The sequence below is a fragment of the Struthio camelus genome, chromosome 4 (assembly GCF_040807025.1).
Source record: "Struthio camelus isolate bStrCam1 chromosome 4, bStrCam1.hap1, whole genome shotgun sequence".
Taxonomy (NCBI): Eukaryota; Metazoa; Chordata; class Aves; order Struthioniformes; family Struthionidae; genus Struthio; species Struthio camelus.
The window spans coordinates 62,490,889-62,508,340 of record NC_090945.1 but is presented as its reverse complement, the minus strand read 5'-3'; the positions used below and the strand labels follow the sequence as shown (position 1 = coordinate 62,508,340).

Genomic DNA, 17,452 nt, shown 5'->3' with positions numbered 1-17,452 from the left:
TTATCTTTTCTAGCAACCTTTCCACAAACATAAGAATATATTTCTGTCAGCATCTTACAGATGCAATCATTTCAGAGTCTGCATGTTTGAGGGGGTGGGGGCAGTTCTTGAACCGATTTAATAAGTAAAGGTAATAGAATCTCAGTGTTCTCTTTTCATCCTCAGCAATTGAAGATGAACTTGATTTTGCCTTGGGAAAACAAACACCAGCTTTCCTGAAGAAATGTGTTTGCTATATTCGGAAAATTGCCAACATTGAGCGCTTCGTTAAAATCCCAGAGATGGGAAAATACATGGATGTAGTACATACAGCTGGGAAGTTTCTACGGGATCCTGAGGCGCATGAGAAGCTGATGAAGCTCAGGGATGAGTTCATTCCTACCATAGTTGCATCATCCAACCTGAGAGTGTACACGTCCATCACTCACTGTGACATGAAACTGGGGTACTCACAAGAAGTGGAGAATCATTACATTGAAGGACTCGGTAAACAATTCTACGAAGACATGATTGACATAATCCAAGCAACAGTGCAACAGAATTTTGACACTGAGACAGACTTGCTCTATGATGAAGTTCTTCAACACTCATCACTATGTAGAACATACTCCACTTTTTATGAATATAGATCTGAGGCATTAAACATAGTTCACAAGTACATTCTACCAAGCAAAACAGGGCACATTAACCCTCTTATCATATACGGAGGACCATGCACGGGGAAAACTCTTTTATTGGCCGAAGTGGCAAAGAAGGTAAATAAATACTTTACATAACATGGTGATCTCATGAGCATTAGTATGCAAAGGCCAACTTTTCCTTCTGCCTTTTGCCAATAAATTCTGATATCAACCTTCAATAAAATAAAAGTACTAAAACTAATGTTCTATCCAGAAAGAAGACTGTACCTTTTAATAACAGCATCTCTGTATCATATGTTTAATCAAAGCAAAAATAGTTTTAGCAGAGCTTTTAAAAACTGGTCTTACTCCACTAATAGGAATTAATATATTTTTGAATTAACAACCTATATTTTAGAATGATCTCTTACCCTTTTGTTCCACTGAGATCCTCTGAATGTGGAACCATTTAAACATCATATGCTGTTTTTAGTCTTATGCACAAATACAACATGTCTTTCCAAGTCATGCCAACTTGTTTTCTGTTCTCTGCAGAAATTATTCCAGAATTAGTCTGATTTACACTTATTACAAATCTATCTATCTCTAAAAATATCTATCTATCTATCTCTGAAAATACCTATACTTATTTATTTGCCATACACCATTATCTCTAAAAATACCTGTACTTATTTATTTGACATACACCGTTTCATTCATTGAGCTGAGTACTACACGAAGGTGAGAGAAACACTTTGTGCAACACAGGAGCAGATGCAGAAGACAACCCAGCTGGCATCTCTAAACCTAAGTCTGTAGCTGGAAGTCACAACTTTGAGTTCCCTGGAGGCTACTCAGAGAATTTGGCACAGCAGGCTGGGGAAATAGCCATATCAGCCAGAAGGAAATAGAAAGGGAACAATAATGTTTAAAATCTTGTCTCTTTACCAAATGTAAGTGACCTTCTATAGACTCAAGTTAGTTGACGCTGTGACACTGGGATGTGCAGTTTAAGATCTCATTTCAGATCTCTGTACATAAGTTAACCTAGAGGCTCCAGTTATGCTTTTCTTTTAAAGTATTCTGTAATAGCTTCAGGTGAGGTGAAAAGACTTGGCAAGTGAGCAAATGGAGTTTATGAGCCTCCACAGACCAAGAGGATTTAAAGCCCCATTTCTCCCTTGCCTAGAGAGTACTCCAACCAAAACAACAGACAAGAGAAAGTTTTTACCCCTTGCAGCAATGCTTAAGAGTGCAAGAGCCACAGGCATACAAAGATAAGAGCATACTTTGTGGTCCAAGTGGTAACCAGTTAGGAAAGGGCAATCCTGTAGTCCCATCCCTGTCCCCTAAAACCACTGCCTGACTATATTCAACTGGGAACAAGCTTAGGTGCCAAGCTGCTCTGCTGTGCCAAGGATGTCAAATTTCAGGCTTTTATAATAGCAGAATACTTGGTGTCTAAAGAAGTTTATTACTAAAAGCATCTACCTACTGGCTTTTGGAAATGAGGCATAGATTTTGCAGAGTACACTTGGATTTATGGACTAAATTCTACCCAAGCCCAAAGCTCTTTGTGGATCTGGGTCTTAGTGGTTCGGGATATTACTTGGGCTACACAAAGATGAAACATATACATTTTATTCAGTGCACATAAATTAAACCATCCTAGAGCTCTGCGAGTGAGAGCATTTCCATTCAATCAGTAACACTTAAAAAATAAGCTTAATTTCTATGTAGAGAATTGCTATTTACAAGCACTGTTATTGTACTACATTTGGATATTAACTAAATTATGCTCTTCCTTCTATAGGCCTATTGTTGGCTGCAAGAAGAGATGGGACCAGACTCTGACCCTGTGGTAGTTATAAGATTTTTGGGATCGACCGAAACGAGTATAGATCTGAAGAATATACTTCAAAGTATTTGTGAACAATTAGCAGTTAACTATCGTTGTCTCATACAGAGTTACCCAAAAAAGATTCATGATCTTCGGGACTTGTTCATAAATCTCCTGAATGAGTCTTCATTCCACCGGCCACTGGTCATAATATTTGATGCCCTAGAACAGCTAACGGACAGTGACGATGCTAGGAAGCTCTGGTGGCTTCCCATTCACCTTCCCCGTTCAGTACGCATAATTTTGTCAACACTGCCAAACAAATATGGGATCCTGCAAAAACTGAGGTGCCTTATTCATGAAGAAGACAACTACATTGAACTGACTGCAAGGGACAGAAAGATGTGTAGCCAAGTACTGAAACATCAGTTGCTGCGGGTTAAAAGAAAAGTAACATCAGGGCAACAAATTTATGTCAATGAAGCATTCTCCAAGTGCACGCTGCCTATGTTTGTGAACTTAACTTTCAAAGAGGTCAGGAACTGGAGATCTCACAGAGATGTCGATGAGTCCTCCCTCTGTGTCACTGTACATGACAGCATAGAGCAGTTGTTTTGGTCACTGGAAAGCAAGTGCGGATCAAGACTGTTGTCAAGAGCACTTGGCTACATCACTATGTCCAAATCGGGCCTCAGTGAAATGGAATTAGAAGATATTTTAGCCCTTGACAACAGTGTTCTATATGAACTAAGTGAGCATGTCAGAGAAAGTAACCCTTTGAGAATTCCATATATATACATTGCAAGGCTTAAGGAGGGCTTACAGGGATACTTAATAGAACGACAAGTGAAAAATGTAACACTTCTTCTTTGGGCAAATAGGCACTTACAACTGATTGCCCAGAAATTGTACCTGCACAATGAAGAAGATTTGCATGAAATGCACACAGTCATGGCAGAATATTTCCTTGGTGTTTGGTCAGGTGGGCGAAGAAAACCTTTTTGCAGCAGTGACCAATATTTGAATGGTTGTCCTGACCATGACAGTAGAGGCATGAATGAGGAAGAAAAGCACGGTATGGATCAGACTGCTTTTGACAGGCAGGCCCCCGATCAGCCGTGGGTCTTTCAGTGTAACCCGTTGGAGCCTGATATCTTTTTTATCAATCACAGAAAAATGACAGAGCTTATACATCACTTGACACGATGTGGAAGAACAGACGATCTTCTGTATGGAGTCATCATGAACTTCAGCTGGCTGTACACCATGATTAGAATAGGGCAGTTTGATAAAGCACTTTCTGACATAGAATTGGCTTACACCTACTCACAAGAAAAGGAGCTTAAATTTCTGGCTAGCACCCTCCGCAGTATAAAGTTCAAAGTAGTAAAATATCCAGGTTCGCTCTCTGCTGAACTGCAACAGAGGCTCCTCCCAGTAGTGAGTTCATTACCTAAACTGAGACACCTCCTTTTAGAGTGTGATAAAGATGGACCCAAATACTGCTCCATTGTTCCTTTACATTCTTCCATGGACGTTACTTACAGCCCCGAGCGCCTGCCTCTGTCCTCCAGCTGCATGCACGTCACTGAAATTTTGCCTACTTTCAATCCCAGCACAATTATTGCTGCTTTAGAAAATGGCTCCATCAGCACTTGGGATGTAGAGACTCGCCAGCTATTAAGGCAAATTACAACAGCTCCATCTGTTATCTTAGGGATGAAACTTACTACTGATGAAAAATATCTTGTAGTGGCTACAACAAAGAACACTCTTTTGATATATGATAACATAAATTCCTGTCTTTTGTCTGAGGTAGAAATTAAGGGGTCAAAACATTGTGGAATCGGAGGGAATTCAAATTTTATAAATGGATTTACATTATCAATCAACCATGCACTTGCTTGGCTGGAGGCCAGCAAAGATGTTACTGTAATAGATCTGCTTTATGGCTGGCCTCTCTATCACTTCCACTGCTGGTACGAAGTGACCTGTGTGCAGTGTTCTCCAGATGGAGTTTATGCATTCTGCGGACAGTATTTGAATACTACGACCATTTTTCACTTAGGCAGCGGAGAGAAGCTGGCCACTGTGACCTCTGAGTTTTCTAGTGGATTTGTGAAATTCCTTCTCATTCTGGACACAGCCCAAGAAATGGTGATGGTGGACAATGAGGGGAGCCTCTCGGTTTGGAATACGGAGGAAATCGCAAATCCCCAACTTACAGATGACTTTGACTGCAGGAGAGAAGACAGTGAAGTTGTCAGCATAGAGCTTTCTGAAGACCAAAGTGCAATTTTAATTTGTAAGGCTGTCAGCATCGAACTTCTTGACACTCGTGTGTGGAAGGTGGCTGAAAAGTTCAGAGCCAAACACAATGAGCGCTTTATATCTGCCGTGCTGTCCAAAAATGGCAACTGTATAATTGCTTCAATAGAAAATACCTCAGCCATTTTTGTTTGGAGAAGAGATACAGGACAGTGTATGGCAAGCTTACAGGAAATCTCAGGAACTATAGTCAGGCTAATTAAATCAAATCATCATAACATGCTGCTATCCTTATCCACCAGTGGTGTCCTTTCTATTTGGGATATAGATATCATAACAGCTATGTCCAATATTGACAAATCTGGCAAACCTATCCAAAGACTGGTGTTGCCAGCCAGAGGTGAATTAATATATACGTTGGATGGATCAGATTCTGTCCATAAGTGGAACTTCAGTACTGGATTTATTGAAGCTGTGTTCAAGCATGAAGGTATTGTTGAAAACTGTGTGCTAACCTCCTCTGGAGAAATAATGGTTACATCAGATGATAAATGCAGCCAGTACGTGTGGCACACTGCTAGTGGTGAAAATATCTTTCGCATTAATGGACAGAAAATCTCAGAGCTGATGATTACTCACAATGATCAATTTGTAGTCTCCCTCTGTGAGCAGAATGCATCCAGAGTTTGGCGGCTGGCTACAGGACACAGAGTTTGCAATATTCTAGTTGCCTTACAGAATGCATTTATAACTACTGCAAATACCTTTGTAGTTGGAATGGCAAAAAATAAGGTGTTGGCAGTGAGTCTCTGGACAGGCAGTATAACCAAGAAGTTTTCCTGTGATGATGGTGCAAGTATTGTGGATATTAAACTGATACCAGATTGCCCAGATATTGTTGTATTTATAACATCTACTGAAACCGTGAACATCTGGAGCCTAACAGAGGAAGTCATCTGCAGACGTGTACAATTGCCTAACAATTTCTTAAAAAATTTGGAGGACTTTGAAATATCCCCAAACGGGAAGCTAGGAATTATATCCCGTGGAGATGAGAACATCAACGTACTTGATTTGCACAATGGAAAACTTCGTGTGGTTCATGCTCCGGGTGTCATCTGGCGGCAAAGGCTGTCTCGTGATGGCCGCTATCTTGTGTACATCTGTTTTCGCAATGAAGACGATGATGACAATGGTGCAGTCTCTAGTTTAATAGTCATGAGGCTAGCAGATGGCAAAAATATAGGTGCCTGTTCTCTTTATAAAACTCCCACTTTTCTTGCACTCTCACAGAGGCATTTGAATATAATTATTGGATTTGATGACGGAAGTATAGGTACTTACACAGTAGTTGATCGAGTAGATGCCGCATTGAAAATCAAAATTGCTACTTCAAACAGCCGTCAAATTTTCAACAACACAACACAAGTGATTAGGCCAAAATGTCACAATTATAGCTTCAAAGTGACTGCAGACTGCATTTGGAGGGAATCAACTGAAGTATTTGCAAGGGATAGCCCCATTACAGTTGCAGAGCCTGAGGTAAGTGAAGCAACACCAACCAAAAAACACAACTATTGCTATGAGAAAGTGTGCTCAGCCATAGATTGCAGAGGACACAGTTTTGCTGCTGACAACTGAGCGTCCGTCCGGACTAGTTTACCTGAGTAACAGAATACATGCATAGATTTGTCTTCTGAATTTAAGTAAAAATCAGTGCGTTTCTTGGAAGACAGACAGAAACAGCAGAGGGCAGACCAGCTGTTTTTTCCTCGACAAATATTCCTACACTTATGTAAACAAGGAAAGCAAACATGAAGCAAATATTTAACCAATGGGCTGCAGGGTTTTTTAAATTTCGGAATACAAGGTTCAGTCCAAGATTCCATCCAGGGCCTTGATTGAAAATTTCTAGCAATACTATCAAAATTGTTATTCCATTACAGAAGTTAGGAGATCTTATTTGGGGTTGACAAACTGTTTTAACTAGAACTAAAGCTCCACATGACCTGTGAGAAGAGGCAGACCACTGTTTTCTAAAGCAAGTCGCCTAGATGTGGTCAGAGCTGGGTCTATTGCTAACAGCCAACTTTATACCCACTTGCAAAAATGTGTTTTTCTGCTTGATGGTGCAATGACAAGATGTCACCTGCCAACCTGGAACACTTGATACATTCCATCATCATATAAAAAATAGCTACTATTTTTTTTTAATTAGGATTAGTCTTTTGGGTTGAACAGAGTAGGCACCAGTCAGCTGCAAATATGTCAGCATTTGAGGTGATAAATTCTCATTTACCTCAATGAAGGGACTGAAAGATCTTTTTTTAATTGCATGCAGGGATTTCAGGTTTCTGTATTGTGATAAAAATGATAAAAATCTAGGTCGTAACAGGAATATAGGGTTTGGGTTTTTCTTTTGGTTTGGAGTTTTTTTTGTCTTCACAGTGTGTATTAGTACAGGGTGCAATGAAAACTTTTTCAAAAAGAAAGGGCATTACAGACACACAGTTAAACAGCTGTTAATTTCTTTTTGTTGTAGGTTACTATTCTTTTTGTTGTAGCAAAGTCTAAAGTAACTCCTATGTCTCCAAAGTAATCTTAATAGAAAGCTTTCAGACATGCCATGTATTAATCTCGATAACATTTGCCTTACTATCATTTCTATTCTTTCCCATGATAAATGCAGATCAGATGACCAAACACTCTGGGACTAACAGAATATGCTGTATATGTTCTGAAATATTCCACTAAATATAAAGGCTATCCAAAGGTTCTTTACTCTTCCAATTTGTAATGGGTTTTTTCTTACTTCCACACACTTACAAGTTTCACTTTCTGCTTTAGAACTGTTCTGAGCCTTTTGTACAGTTTTATCAGTTTTAAGGCAGAAATTGTGAAATATTAACAAATGCTTTAAAAAATTTCCATTTCACCCAGGCTGACAACATCTGAAAGGGTGAGAAGATTTTTCCCTCCTTCCTTATCTTTAAAGATGGCACGTCTGTGAAAACTTTTTCAAAGGATTTAATTGAAACAATTTTATTTTTAAAGTCAGAACTCCATGCCCAAATTTCCAAGAAATGAATGCTAAGCTAGGATTTAATGTAGTGTGTGAATGTTCTACGTACAAGCCAATATAGTATATTAAGTGACTTGAATGATTTTTCCTAACTGGTTTGCAACTAATAGATCATATTGAATGTTTTTATGTAAACTTTGTATTGTTGGGAAAACCTACCCAATCAGAGATTTATATTTTCATAAATGTTAAATTTAGTTAAATTTTGTTACAGAGTTGTTAAATTAGAAATCTATTGCAGTCTTCAAACAATATACAGTCTTGTGTATGCATTGTTTGTACTAATAAATTAAGGAAACAGGCTTGTGTGTGCATGTAGAGTTTTAACTTTAGAGAAAGTTCCAGCAGGAGACTAACATCCTCAGCTGATGCTACTTCTTGAGAAGTGAATGACGTGCAGGGTTTACACTGGCCATCTCCACAACAGCAAATTTCACTCTGTCACAGGGACACAAGGCATTTCCAGCTTCCATTAGCCTGTATTTAAATAATTTTTTTAAGGGCTATATTCATAAGGAAAATTCCAACATTTTTCCCACTTTAGGTACCTAAATAAAACATTCAGAAGCCACTGAAATTCACAGAAAAGGTGCTTAGATGCTGCGTCTAACTAGATTCAACGCTGCCAGTGTGCAAGTCAACACCCTGGGCAAAGACTTGTGTAACCTACCCACTAGAAAGCACGGGGGGGGGGGGGGGGGGGGGGCATCTGCAACCCCACTCCTCTTTAGAGCTATGGAGTTGCAAGGAAGTGGCTCTGGGATCTGCTCATCCCAGCATCCTGTCCTGAAAGTAAGCAACTTCAACGTCTTTCAAAAACTAAGCATGACTCACACATTTCAACCTAGACGGTTTGGTAACACAACCTCCTTCTGTATAACTGCATAAAGTTGGAGAGTTAGTTCCTTCCTGGAAGAGTGAAAAATACGTCTCCTATCTGCTAGGAGGGTGGCGAATATTGGACAGTAACTGGGTATGACACAGAAACAAAGTAAAACATAGAAACAGAGAAATACTCTTCCTTTCTGGGAAAAAGTACCAGAACCCAGCTGTTCCCACTTCCAGCTGAGGGTCTTATCAAGGGAGCACCCAGGCTTGCTCTTCTAGTTGTCTGGCTCAGTGAACTTTGTGGTCTTTTTGCAAAGCAGTACAGTGTCTTGAGGTGGGAGATGATCCCCAGCAAAACAGAGCATCAGCCTACCAGCCAGAGCCATCTTCCCTTGATCTCAGGCCAAAGCAGGAACCGATTCCAGGTCCTTCACTAGTTGGTCAAAGCAATAGACTAAAACATGAAAGCACTGATGCTGTACATGAAAAGGCATGGATGTTTTCCCTATGTTTTGAACCTTGGTGTCTCATGTTCTAGCCAAGGATAGCAAGAGTGAGGCAGCACAACTTTTCCTTCAGCCTATTGTTGGGCTTATAATTCTTGCTGAACAAAACTGTTTAGGTCCCATCCCTCTTCATAATTTACCTATATCTTAACATGTTTGTACTGCTTTCAGTTTTCCAGCTTCCTGAATCTATTTCTTAGGTGTCAAACTCGTCGTATGCACTGAGCCTCAGCGCTGAATGCCAGAAGGCTACTAAGTATCGAAATACTGCTGCAAAACTGAACACTGCACAGACCCCTCACAAATCTGTCCCCACATACCTCTAGTCTGTCACACAGAGGCAAAATAGAGCCAGCCACCAAAATGCCACATGCTATTCTATCTCTACATAGGAATAGAACAATTTGCTTTCTTTCAAGGAGCACTATTTGCATATTTAGCACAAAATGTTTATTTATTCCTTATCTAAAGCCTATCAGTAAAGATGCTCAGATGGAGTTCATGTTTTCTAACACAGAAGATGCTAGGAAAAGGCTAGAGCTGGAAGAAGCTTCAAAGTGGAATTAGCCGGAAATTCTTTGCTAGACAAAGGTAAGCTGGAGGTCAGCTAGAAAAAAATATTTTTATCAGTCATTTCCTTTGCACCACAGCTGGGGAATGCACAGCCCATGACTTCATTTTATACAGCCTGTGGCCATTTGACTTTTTGCACATTATTATCAGATAACATCAAAACGTGGGTTAACATGTAGCCTGGAAAAGGCATTCAGAAGGTCTATTCAGGTTTCAGTGGTTCCCCGGCCCTAATTGCTACTTAGTGCATGCTCCAGTCCTCTACAGGCACCTGTGGTAACAGAAGTTTTAGCCAACAAAGGTAGTTTGAAACAAAAAAACACCACTAAAACAGCTTTCATATACAGGGTGGACTATTTCAGTCCCAGATCAGCTTAAATCCTTTGAATTCACTCTCACTTTGTTAAAAACTACATTGAAAGCTCTTTAGGGCAGGTTGATACATCTTGCGTGTCTGCGTGATATGTCACAAAATGGGACTCAAGTCATTTGGGCAACTGCTATTACACCAGTAGCAACAATCTGCAATGCTTTATTTTGTTAAGTAGAAGTTTAAAAAATACATGATTTAACATAAATATGAAGGTCAGAATTTGAAATGTGTTTTTATTTCTTTTAGTTATAAGATTAAAGACAGTTTGTTTTTTCACACATTATTTTTATGCAATCATATCAAAATGTGGACTAGGGCCTTTGGATAGTTTTGATTACAAAGGAATTGTTATTAATAGTCATTATCAAACCTTTAGCTACAAACTGCAAAAAAGATACAAGCTACAATCGTGAGGCTAAATGTGACCCACTTTGAAGTTGTTATACCCTATTAAGGAAGCTACTCCATATGTCTTTTTTTCCTTTGGTTTACCTTTACAATCTGATCACTGAACACCATTCCTTGCATTTTGGAGGTAGTCTAGTGACGTATATGAAAAGAACTGACAGTCGCAGTCGAGGTCTAAATCATCGTCTCGATTCTCAGTTTCAACAGAGAGGTCAAAGGCTGGAAGCATATTCATGACCTTCCAAGGGCAGGATGAGGTGTTTTGCCATATGTTTATCTTGGAGGGGCAGTGTGCACGACTGCCACTGTGCGCAAAAGACACTTGGGAACCTCGGACCATCTGCGCAGCACTAAATTCACCTGAACACACGGGCCAATCATCCAGCAAAGCTGCTCCCTCCACCTGCCGCGCCTGCCCCTACCCTTCATCCCAGCTCATAGGTCCGTTGGTGGCACACCAGGCCTACCTCTACCCTCCCCAGGGAATATACAGAGGCAGATTTAAGGCACATTCACATGTTCCTACCATCACAGCTTTCACCACACAATACTGCCACAGCAGTCAGCACTGGTCTTACTTTTACAGCAGCATATAATGGAGATGATAAGTAAAAATCATTTCCCTGCTTTCATGCCACAGTTTGATTCTACATGTGCTTCAGCACATCCTTTGCTTTCAACATGTGAGAAAGTGTATAGACTAAGACAGATCTAGTCAACATATTTAAAGTGAAATATATATAAATATATATATATTTACATTTGCAAAGCTAGGGAAGAAACAAATATCCAGGCACACTGCAGCATAGATGAAAACAGAAGATCCCAAAAGCAATAGGCTAGTTTGCAGACTGTCATTAGCCTCCACTGTTTCAATGCCTGTGAGTCAACAGCCCAGCACTTCCCACTGTAAAGACCATGTTGACACTAGTATCTGAATTTACAAACTTAACATTTTGGGCTGTAATTTTTCAAGGCAGGCTTCTACCTAAGCAGGAAGGTTCTCCAAAAAACCTCAGTCAAAATAGTATAGTAAGGTACAAGAATGAGGCTAGAGGAAAAAGAGACTGAACTTGTACTTTGAAAAAATGTTGTCACACCTGTGTTTTAGAACAAGAACCTTGGATGGGTGAAACAAGTGGTCATTTCATCCAGGATGCATCTGTGAAAACCTGATCAAACTCTAAGCCTGAAAAGATCCCATCTGTTTGCACATGTTCATAAAAATGATAGATTGCAGGGACAGCATCATATAACTATCTCGGCCCATATATAATGGGCACAGCACACTTGGGACTGCAGGGGCTTATGCAGAACTTCTCCACTACTGCAGGAATGGGTTGGATGGAGGTAGGCAGCCGCTACCGGTGAGGGATGCGGGGACTTGGTGTCTCCTCCTGGGAGGAGACTGGGACTGAAGATCAAGGAGGAGAGCGGTACCACAAATTACGGAGAAATTAAGGAGCAAAACTGGGAACTAGGGCATGGAAAAGCTAGGAGAGCCTGGTCAGAGAGACAAGAATTGGGGAGTGGAATGGAAATACAAGGCACACCAATCTTTTCAGCTGTCAAAAGTTACTTTGGAGAGATGCAAGCAATTTACTGTATTTCTGCAGGTCCACAGAGTGTGAGACCCCTCTCATATGGAAAACTTGCTGTCCACGTAGATGGGGGCTGAGGAACGCATGCCCAATGCTTACAATAAGGAAAGCCTGGTGTTCTGCCAGAAATCCCAGACATGCCAAGAAGCATATGCAATAGGCCAGGTATGGTCCAAAAGGTGTCTATCACACACAACATCCACGATAGGGCAATACGGCAGCACAGTGACTGTATGCAGGTGCCTGTGCACAAGCTACAAAGACCCAAGGGACACATGTCTTGTTCCAAAAATCTCCCAAAAGGCAAAAACATGGTAGCCCTGGCAAGGGCGGGCCAGTCTGACAAGGAGGCCAGGTATCAGGAGAAATGGAGAGGTAGAGCCTGCCACCCTCCTTGCACTGAACGCCCCTGCACCGCTCAGGCAGCCTTCCCGAGGTCCAGCCGGCAGCCTCCCAGCCCAGAGCATAGTTTTTCAGTGGGGGAATTTCTCAGCTCACTAGTCCAGCTCATTTGCTTAACTGCCACCAAAGGTAATGGCAAAATAACACCAGAAGCAGACCTGGCCCCCTGGGCCTAACTGACTCTGTAGGACTGTACCAGGTATGCAGCTTAACTGAGATCTGAGCACAGCATCGCTCTCAGAAATTGCAGGGGTAACCCCGCTGGCTGGCTGTATCCCTTGCTGTCCCCGTGGCCTCCTACAACCTGGGGGCATATTAGCCTGATTATTGTTTACTTACTGATCAGAGCCTTTTGGAAAGTTTAATGTAGGCTTTTGTAATAAGATATTTCCTAGTTCTTGAAGTCCATTTTCAGCTAATGCTAAAAACTTAGTAGAAGGAAAAAAAAAACCCCTCTGCCAAACAGTAGTTGCAGAGTTTTGTCGGAGTGAGCTAAGTTAGACGAGTTAGCAGAAGAGAGTAGGCAGAGCTCTAACTCCTCTGGTTACTTAGAGAGCAGAGCTGTTGGGGTTAGCAGTTTTGCTGGAGTTAGTTCAGACTTTTAATGATATTTGGCCTTGTTAAATGACATACTTCTCTGTTTAAAATAAGCCTATCCAAAGCAGCTCTTACTAATTTGTTTACTGGCATCTGATGTTTCAACCCCAAATTTCTAGCTACACAAAGGGACATTGAGGCTAGGTGGCGCAGTTGTTTTTCCTGCTGTCCCGGCATGGGGACCCCCTTCCGCCCTGCTGAGCTCATAACTGAAATGAGTTTAACAGACTCAGATTTAGCTCGCTGCAGCACGTATTAAGGGAAGCACAAGGGGACCAGCCTACTCACTACCAAACATGACACCCAGAGGATGCTCTGCGTGAGAAAGGCAAGGAGGACTTGGGCATGCTTCTTCCCGGGGAAGGCAAGGACGGCAACACCTGCCAAGCAGGGCGACAACGTGCAGATGCACCTCATGGATGGCTACGATTACGTAGGGTGAGAACAGTACACCTTCTTGTACAGCAGCCAAACCTCAAATAATCACTTTCATAAGGCTTAATGACAAAAAGGATTTAACAGAACATTTCTAAAGTATTACTGAGTTAGCTAACTCTACTTCTTCAGCTTTGGACCCGCAGACTGTGACACATGCAGTTAGATGATGCAACATTAGTGTGAGTTGCATCACTAATGATGTGAGGGCAAGTTCTTTCCAGGACTTATTTTACAGTTTCCAGGTACATTGACACAAGATCACAAATGTAAAATACCTGACCCAGTTGCTTGCAGATACGGCCTAAACTAAACCTCTCCTCCTGCACAGCAAACACTCTCCTAAACATACTGGGGCAGCAGGATGTCTTCTTTCATATCACTTTTAGAAACACCACACCCAAAATAATATGATCCCAGAAAAGTCACAGGTACGTGATGTGATGCCTGCAAATACCTACCTGAGATGAGAGCTCCTCTATAGATCATCATCCAAAACAGTGGGGACTAAATTTCATTGCTAGGCAAAATTATCTAATATAACAGAGGAACTTTCTGTCAAATCCTTTCAACAAAATTTGTGACAGGGGCAGACTTAATTTCAAGAATATGCAAATGACAGGCTCGGACTTTGTTGTTATCCTAAGTGACTGTCCCAGAGGAAAGGAATGATTTAGCACATCTTCTTTCTTTTTTCCTTTTTTAACCCTTACCAGAAAACAGTGAGGTCTACCAGGTTTGTATCCAGCTTGCAGGTAAAGGGTTACAGATTCTAGGAAGTATTAAATGCAAACTTTAAAGGATTTTATTTTCATCTACAGTCACATGATGCCTTAATACCCAATGACACTAACTACAGTATCTCATTAAGAGGTCATGCAAACTCCCAAGCTAAACAAGGCATTCTTACATATTTAACATTCAAATGCAGAAGCCAAGCTAAGCCATGGAAGACTGTAATCAGAAAAGAGCTGCACTTCCTGATCAGCATAAAAGCTACAGGTAGGAAAAGTTCTTGTTCCTTGAAACTTGTAACATTGTGCTTTCAAGAGAAGCTGTTTACCAGACTTATTTTGTGCTCTCGTTATTTTTTAGCTTTCAGAACAATCTAATAGTTTTATCCTGAAAATACCTGATCTCATTTGTTTCACCTGCTGAAGAATCAGTACTATTTTTATACTCAGAAACACAATCAGCTCAGCAGAAATCCAAACAAAACAATTTTTTAAACAAAATCTGACTATTAAAAAGCTAAAAGTAATATTTTTTAAGATTTTTTAGTTATTGAACTGGATGTGTTTGTTAGAGTATGTGGGGTGAAGGGGAAGTTAATATGTCTTTGATGTCCGAAATGAAAGGATTTAGAGCTCTTCTGACCGTACTTATAACCTGAATTGCACATTGTTTCAGTCACTTGAATGAAAATGTATTTTAATGGATGTCGTTTCCCCAGTGATCTTATAGGAGTTCTGATAATTTGATGCACTTAAAAAAAATCTTACAAAGGCAAAACAAAGCAGATGGGGTGTGTATTTCGTACTACATAGCAGGAAAAAATTTTACAAAATAGGAGAGGGAAGTGACCTGGGCACTTCAGTTAAAACAAAGTTAATCAAGAATTGAAATTAAATTAAAGTACATTCATTGTCACATGGAGTGATATGTTTCGCTGACAGTTGCTGACAGTATTGCAAGAGTTCATTTTTTTCACTTGCGCTAAAGGACTTTTCCAGGGCACAATCTGTATCACAAAGATCTTTCTCTCATCACAGTCTGTCGGTGGTTTTTAGACAGTGTTCTAACCACTCACCATTTTAATCCCTTTGCAAGAAGGTAGTTACAGACAATGCTCTACAGCTGCAGATTTTACATTCTATTAAAAAATCTCTATTGCATCATGAGATTTCCACCCCCTGGGGATGCCCACCACATAAAAGAAGCAAGCAGGGTTTACTAATTTACTCCTACAATGATTGAGTGGTGACTGAAAGCAAAGTATTTTCTTCAGCTTATCCTATAAAACCCATCAGTTTTCCCTCTTCCTACGTAACACTAGTGTATGCTAAAAAGAAGTGGAGAAGAGCAATATATATATTACTTTAGTTCAGATAAGCTCTCAAAGTGCTTCACAAAAAAAGTACGCTGCCATTACTTGTATGTAATATAAATTCAAAAAGAACTGAGCCCCAACAAGCTTACTAATAGCGCTTAAAAAAAAAAAAATTAATATCATCATTCATTTCCAGGGCGCTCCACTTGAAACATACTAGGTCTAATTTTCAGAAGGGTGAAGATGAAATTAGGCCTAGTATGTCCAGCCTGAGACCTCAAAAATCTTACTATCAAACTAATTCTTCTTCTAACCTCCCAGCAGAGGAGCTCATAACTACACTGCTGGGAATGTAGAGAAGCCACTACACTTTAAAATAACTATTCTTTATTTACTCCTATATTCCTGATCTCTGAACCCATTCAGAAACCCTTGTAGATAAGGGGCTTATTTGCACAGCTACACTCAAAAATCATGGGGAAGAGAGAGGAATGCACCAGCTCCCAAATAAACAGCTATCCTATTGCATAGCTTTTCACTGAAAAGGAACACTGCATCTCAACGTGCTAAGAACAGCCTATTGTGGCCATTCTGTTTTAAGAAATGTTTGTACAAATTGGATCACAGAAAATCAGCGCTTAGTAGTTCAGCAGTTAAATCTGTTAAATGCTAAATATGTAAAATGCCCTGGTAAGCTGGGAGGTACATCGAAATTGAGCATACAATGAGCGGTATAGGTACTCTGAAACTAGAAAGACTAGACATTGAATGAGAGTGAAAAGTAACTCATTTCCTGAAGGAAATACAAATGAGGCATTTGTTTTCTAGCACTCTAGCAGTTCAGATGTCTTTATACTAACAATTTTACAATCATTACAGTAATTTGCACTACTTGAATTATTACTTTTTGCTGAAGAAATAATCCAACCTATTATCTTGCTTTGGCACATCAACATGGAGTTGACTGTAGCAATGTTTCATGGGGAGGACACAATTCAAATACTTTCATTCTTGTATACAAGGAGAGAGAGAGATCCTTGCAAACATATTATTGGAAACTCAAGAGAGAATTTTTCACTCGGATCTTGGGGGAAATCAAGTAAACATAACAATCAAAACACTTGCTGAAGTTTGGAATATTTTACGCTTCACCCCAAAACCAGAACTAAGCAAAGCTTTCGTCAAAAGCCAACGCAGATTTTCCGAAAGACTTGTAAACGTCAGGAAATTTGTACCAGATTTAAGGCTTATACTGCAAATTGTCAACCTGATGATTTCTGTGCAGCTCCAGGCAGGTGAGCAGAGAGAGCAAAGCCATCAGAGGAAGTGAAACTGTGCCTTCCTTGGGAAGCCCAGTAGAAAGTGGTCGCTGTGTGAGGCAAACACTTAGGAGTGACTCCTGGAAAGTGTCTGAGTGCCGATGCCCTTCTCTAACCACACAGTTGTGTATGTCTGATCTCAAGGAAATAAACTTACTTAAAACTAAGGATTTGCTCCAAGGCCTTACTAAATGAAAGCCGAGGTGCCACATTCACCCCAGGGCGCAATCCTCTCCTTTCCAAAACGAAGCAGCAAAGAGGGCTGGCAGAAATGCAGAGTCTGAGGCAGATAAAATGCCTGCACAGCCCTCTGTGCAGTGCCTTCACAAGGAGGGAAACAGGGGCAGAGGAGCAGAGCTGAGCGATTCGTGGCTCAGGAGGCTCCGGGCCCTAACGCCTGCAGGGCCCTGGCGGTCAGGGGCCACTGCGGGCTCTGACGCGGTCCTGCTAAATGGCCGTAGGAAAGTCTTTCTCTACATCTGTTTGGACAGCAAGCTCTTTCAGGAAGGCATAGTCTTTTTCTGTTTGTACAACACTTAATTATATATGG

At 40.6% G+C, this 17,452-nt stretch overlaps 2 protein-coding genes across 6 annotated transcripts in view; both read left to right on the top strand.

Moving 5' to 3' along the window:
- Window positions 1-8,106, top strand: part of NWD2 (NACHT and WD repeat domain containing 2) — a 60,067-nt gene extending 51,961 nt beyond the window's left edge. For both annotated transcript variants that reach the window (XM_068943216.1, XM_068943217.1), the window contains 2 exons: window positions 166-755; window positions 2,434-8,106. In XM_068943216.1, coding sequence (XP_068799317.1) covers window positions 166-755; window positions 2,434-6,369 — 4,526 coding nt within the window. In that variant the 3' untranslated portion in view covers window positions 6,370-8,106. The remainder of the gene's footprint in view (window positions 1-165; window positions 756-2,433) is intronic.
- Window positions 8,107-14,412: 6,306 nt separating this feature from the next.
- C4H4orf19 (chromosome 4 C4orf19 homolog) overlaps window positions 14,413-17,452 on the top strand; it is a 45,913-nt gene continuing 42,873 nt past the window's right edge. For 3 of the 4 annotated variants that reach the window (XM_068943215.1, XM_009673347.2, XM_068943213.1), the window contains exon 1: window positions 14,413-14,535. The gene's annotated coding sequence lies outside the window, so the exon portion shown is untranslated. The remainder of the gene's footprint in view (window positions 14,536-17,452) is intronic. The other variant, XM_009673348.2, reaches the window with a different exon arrangement.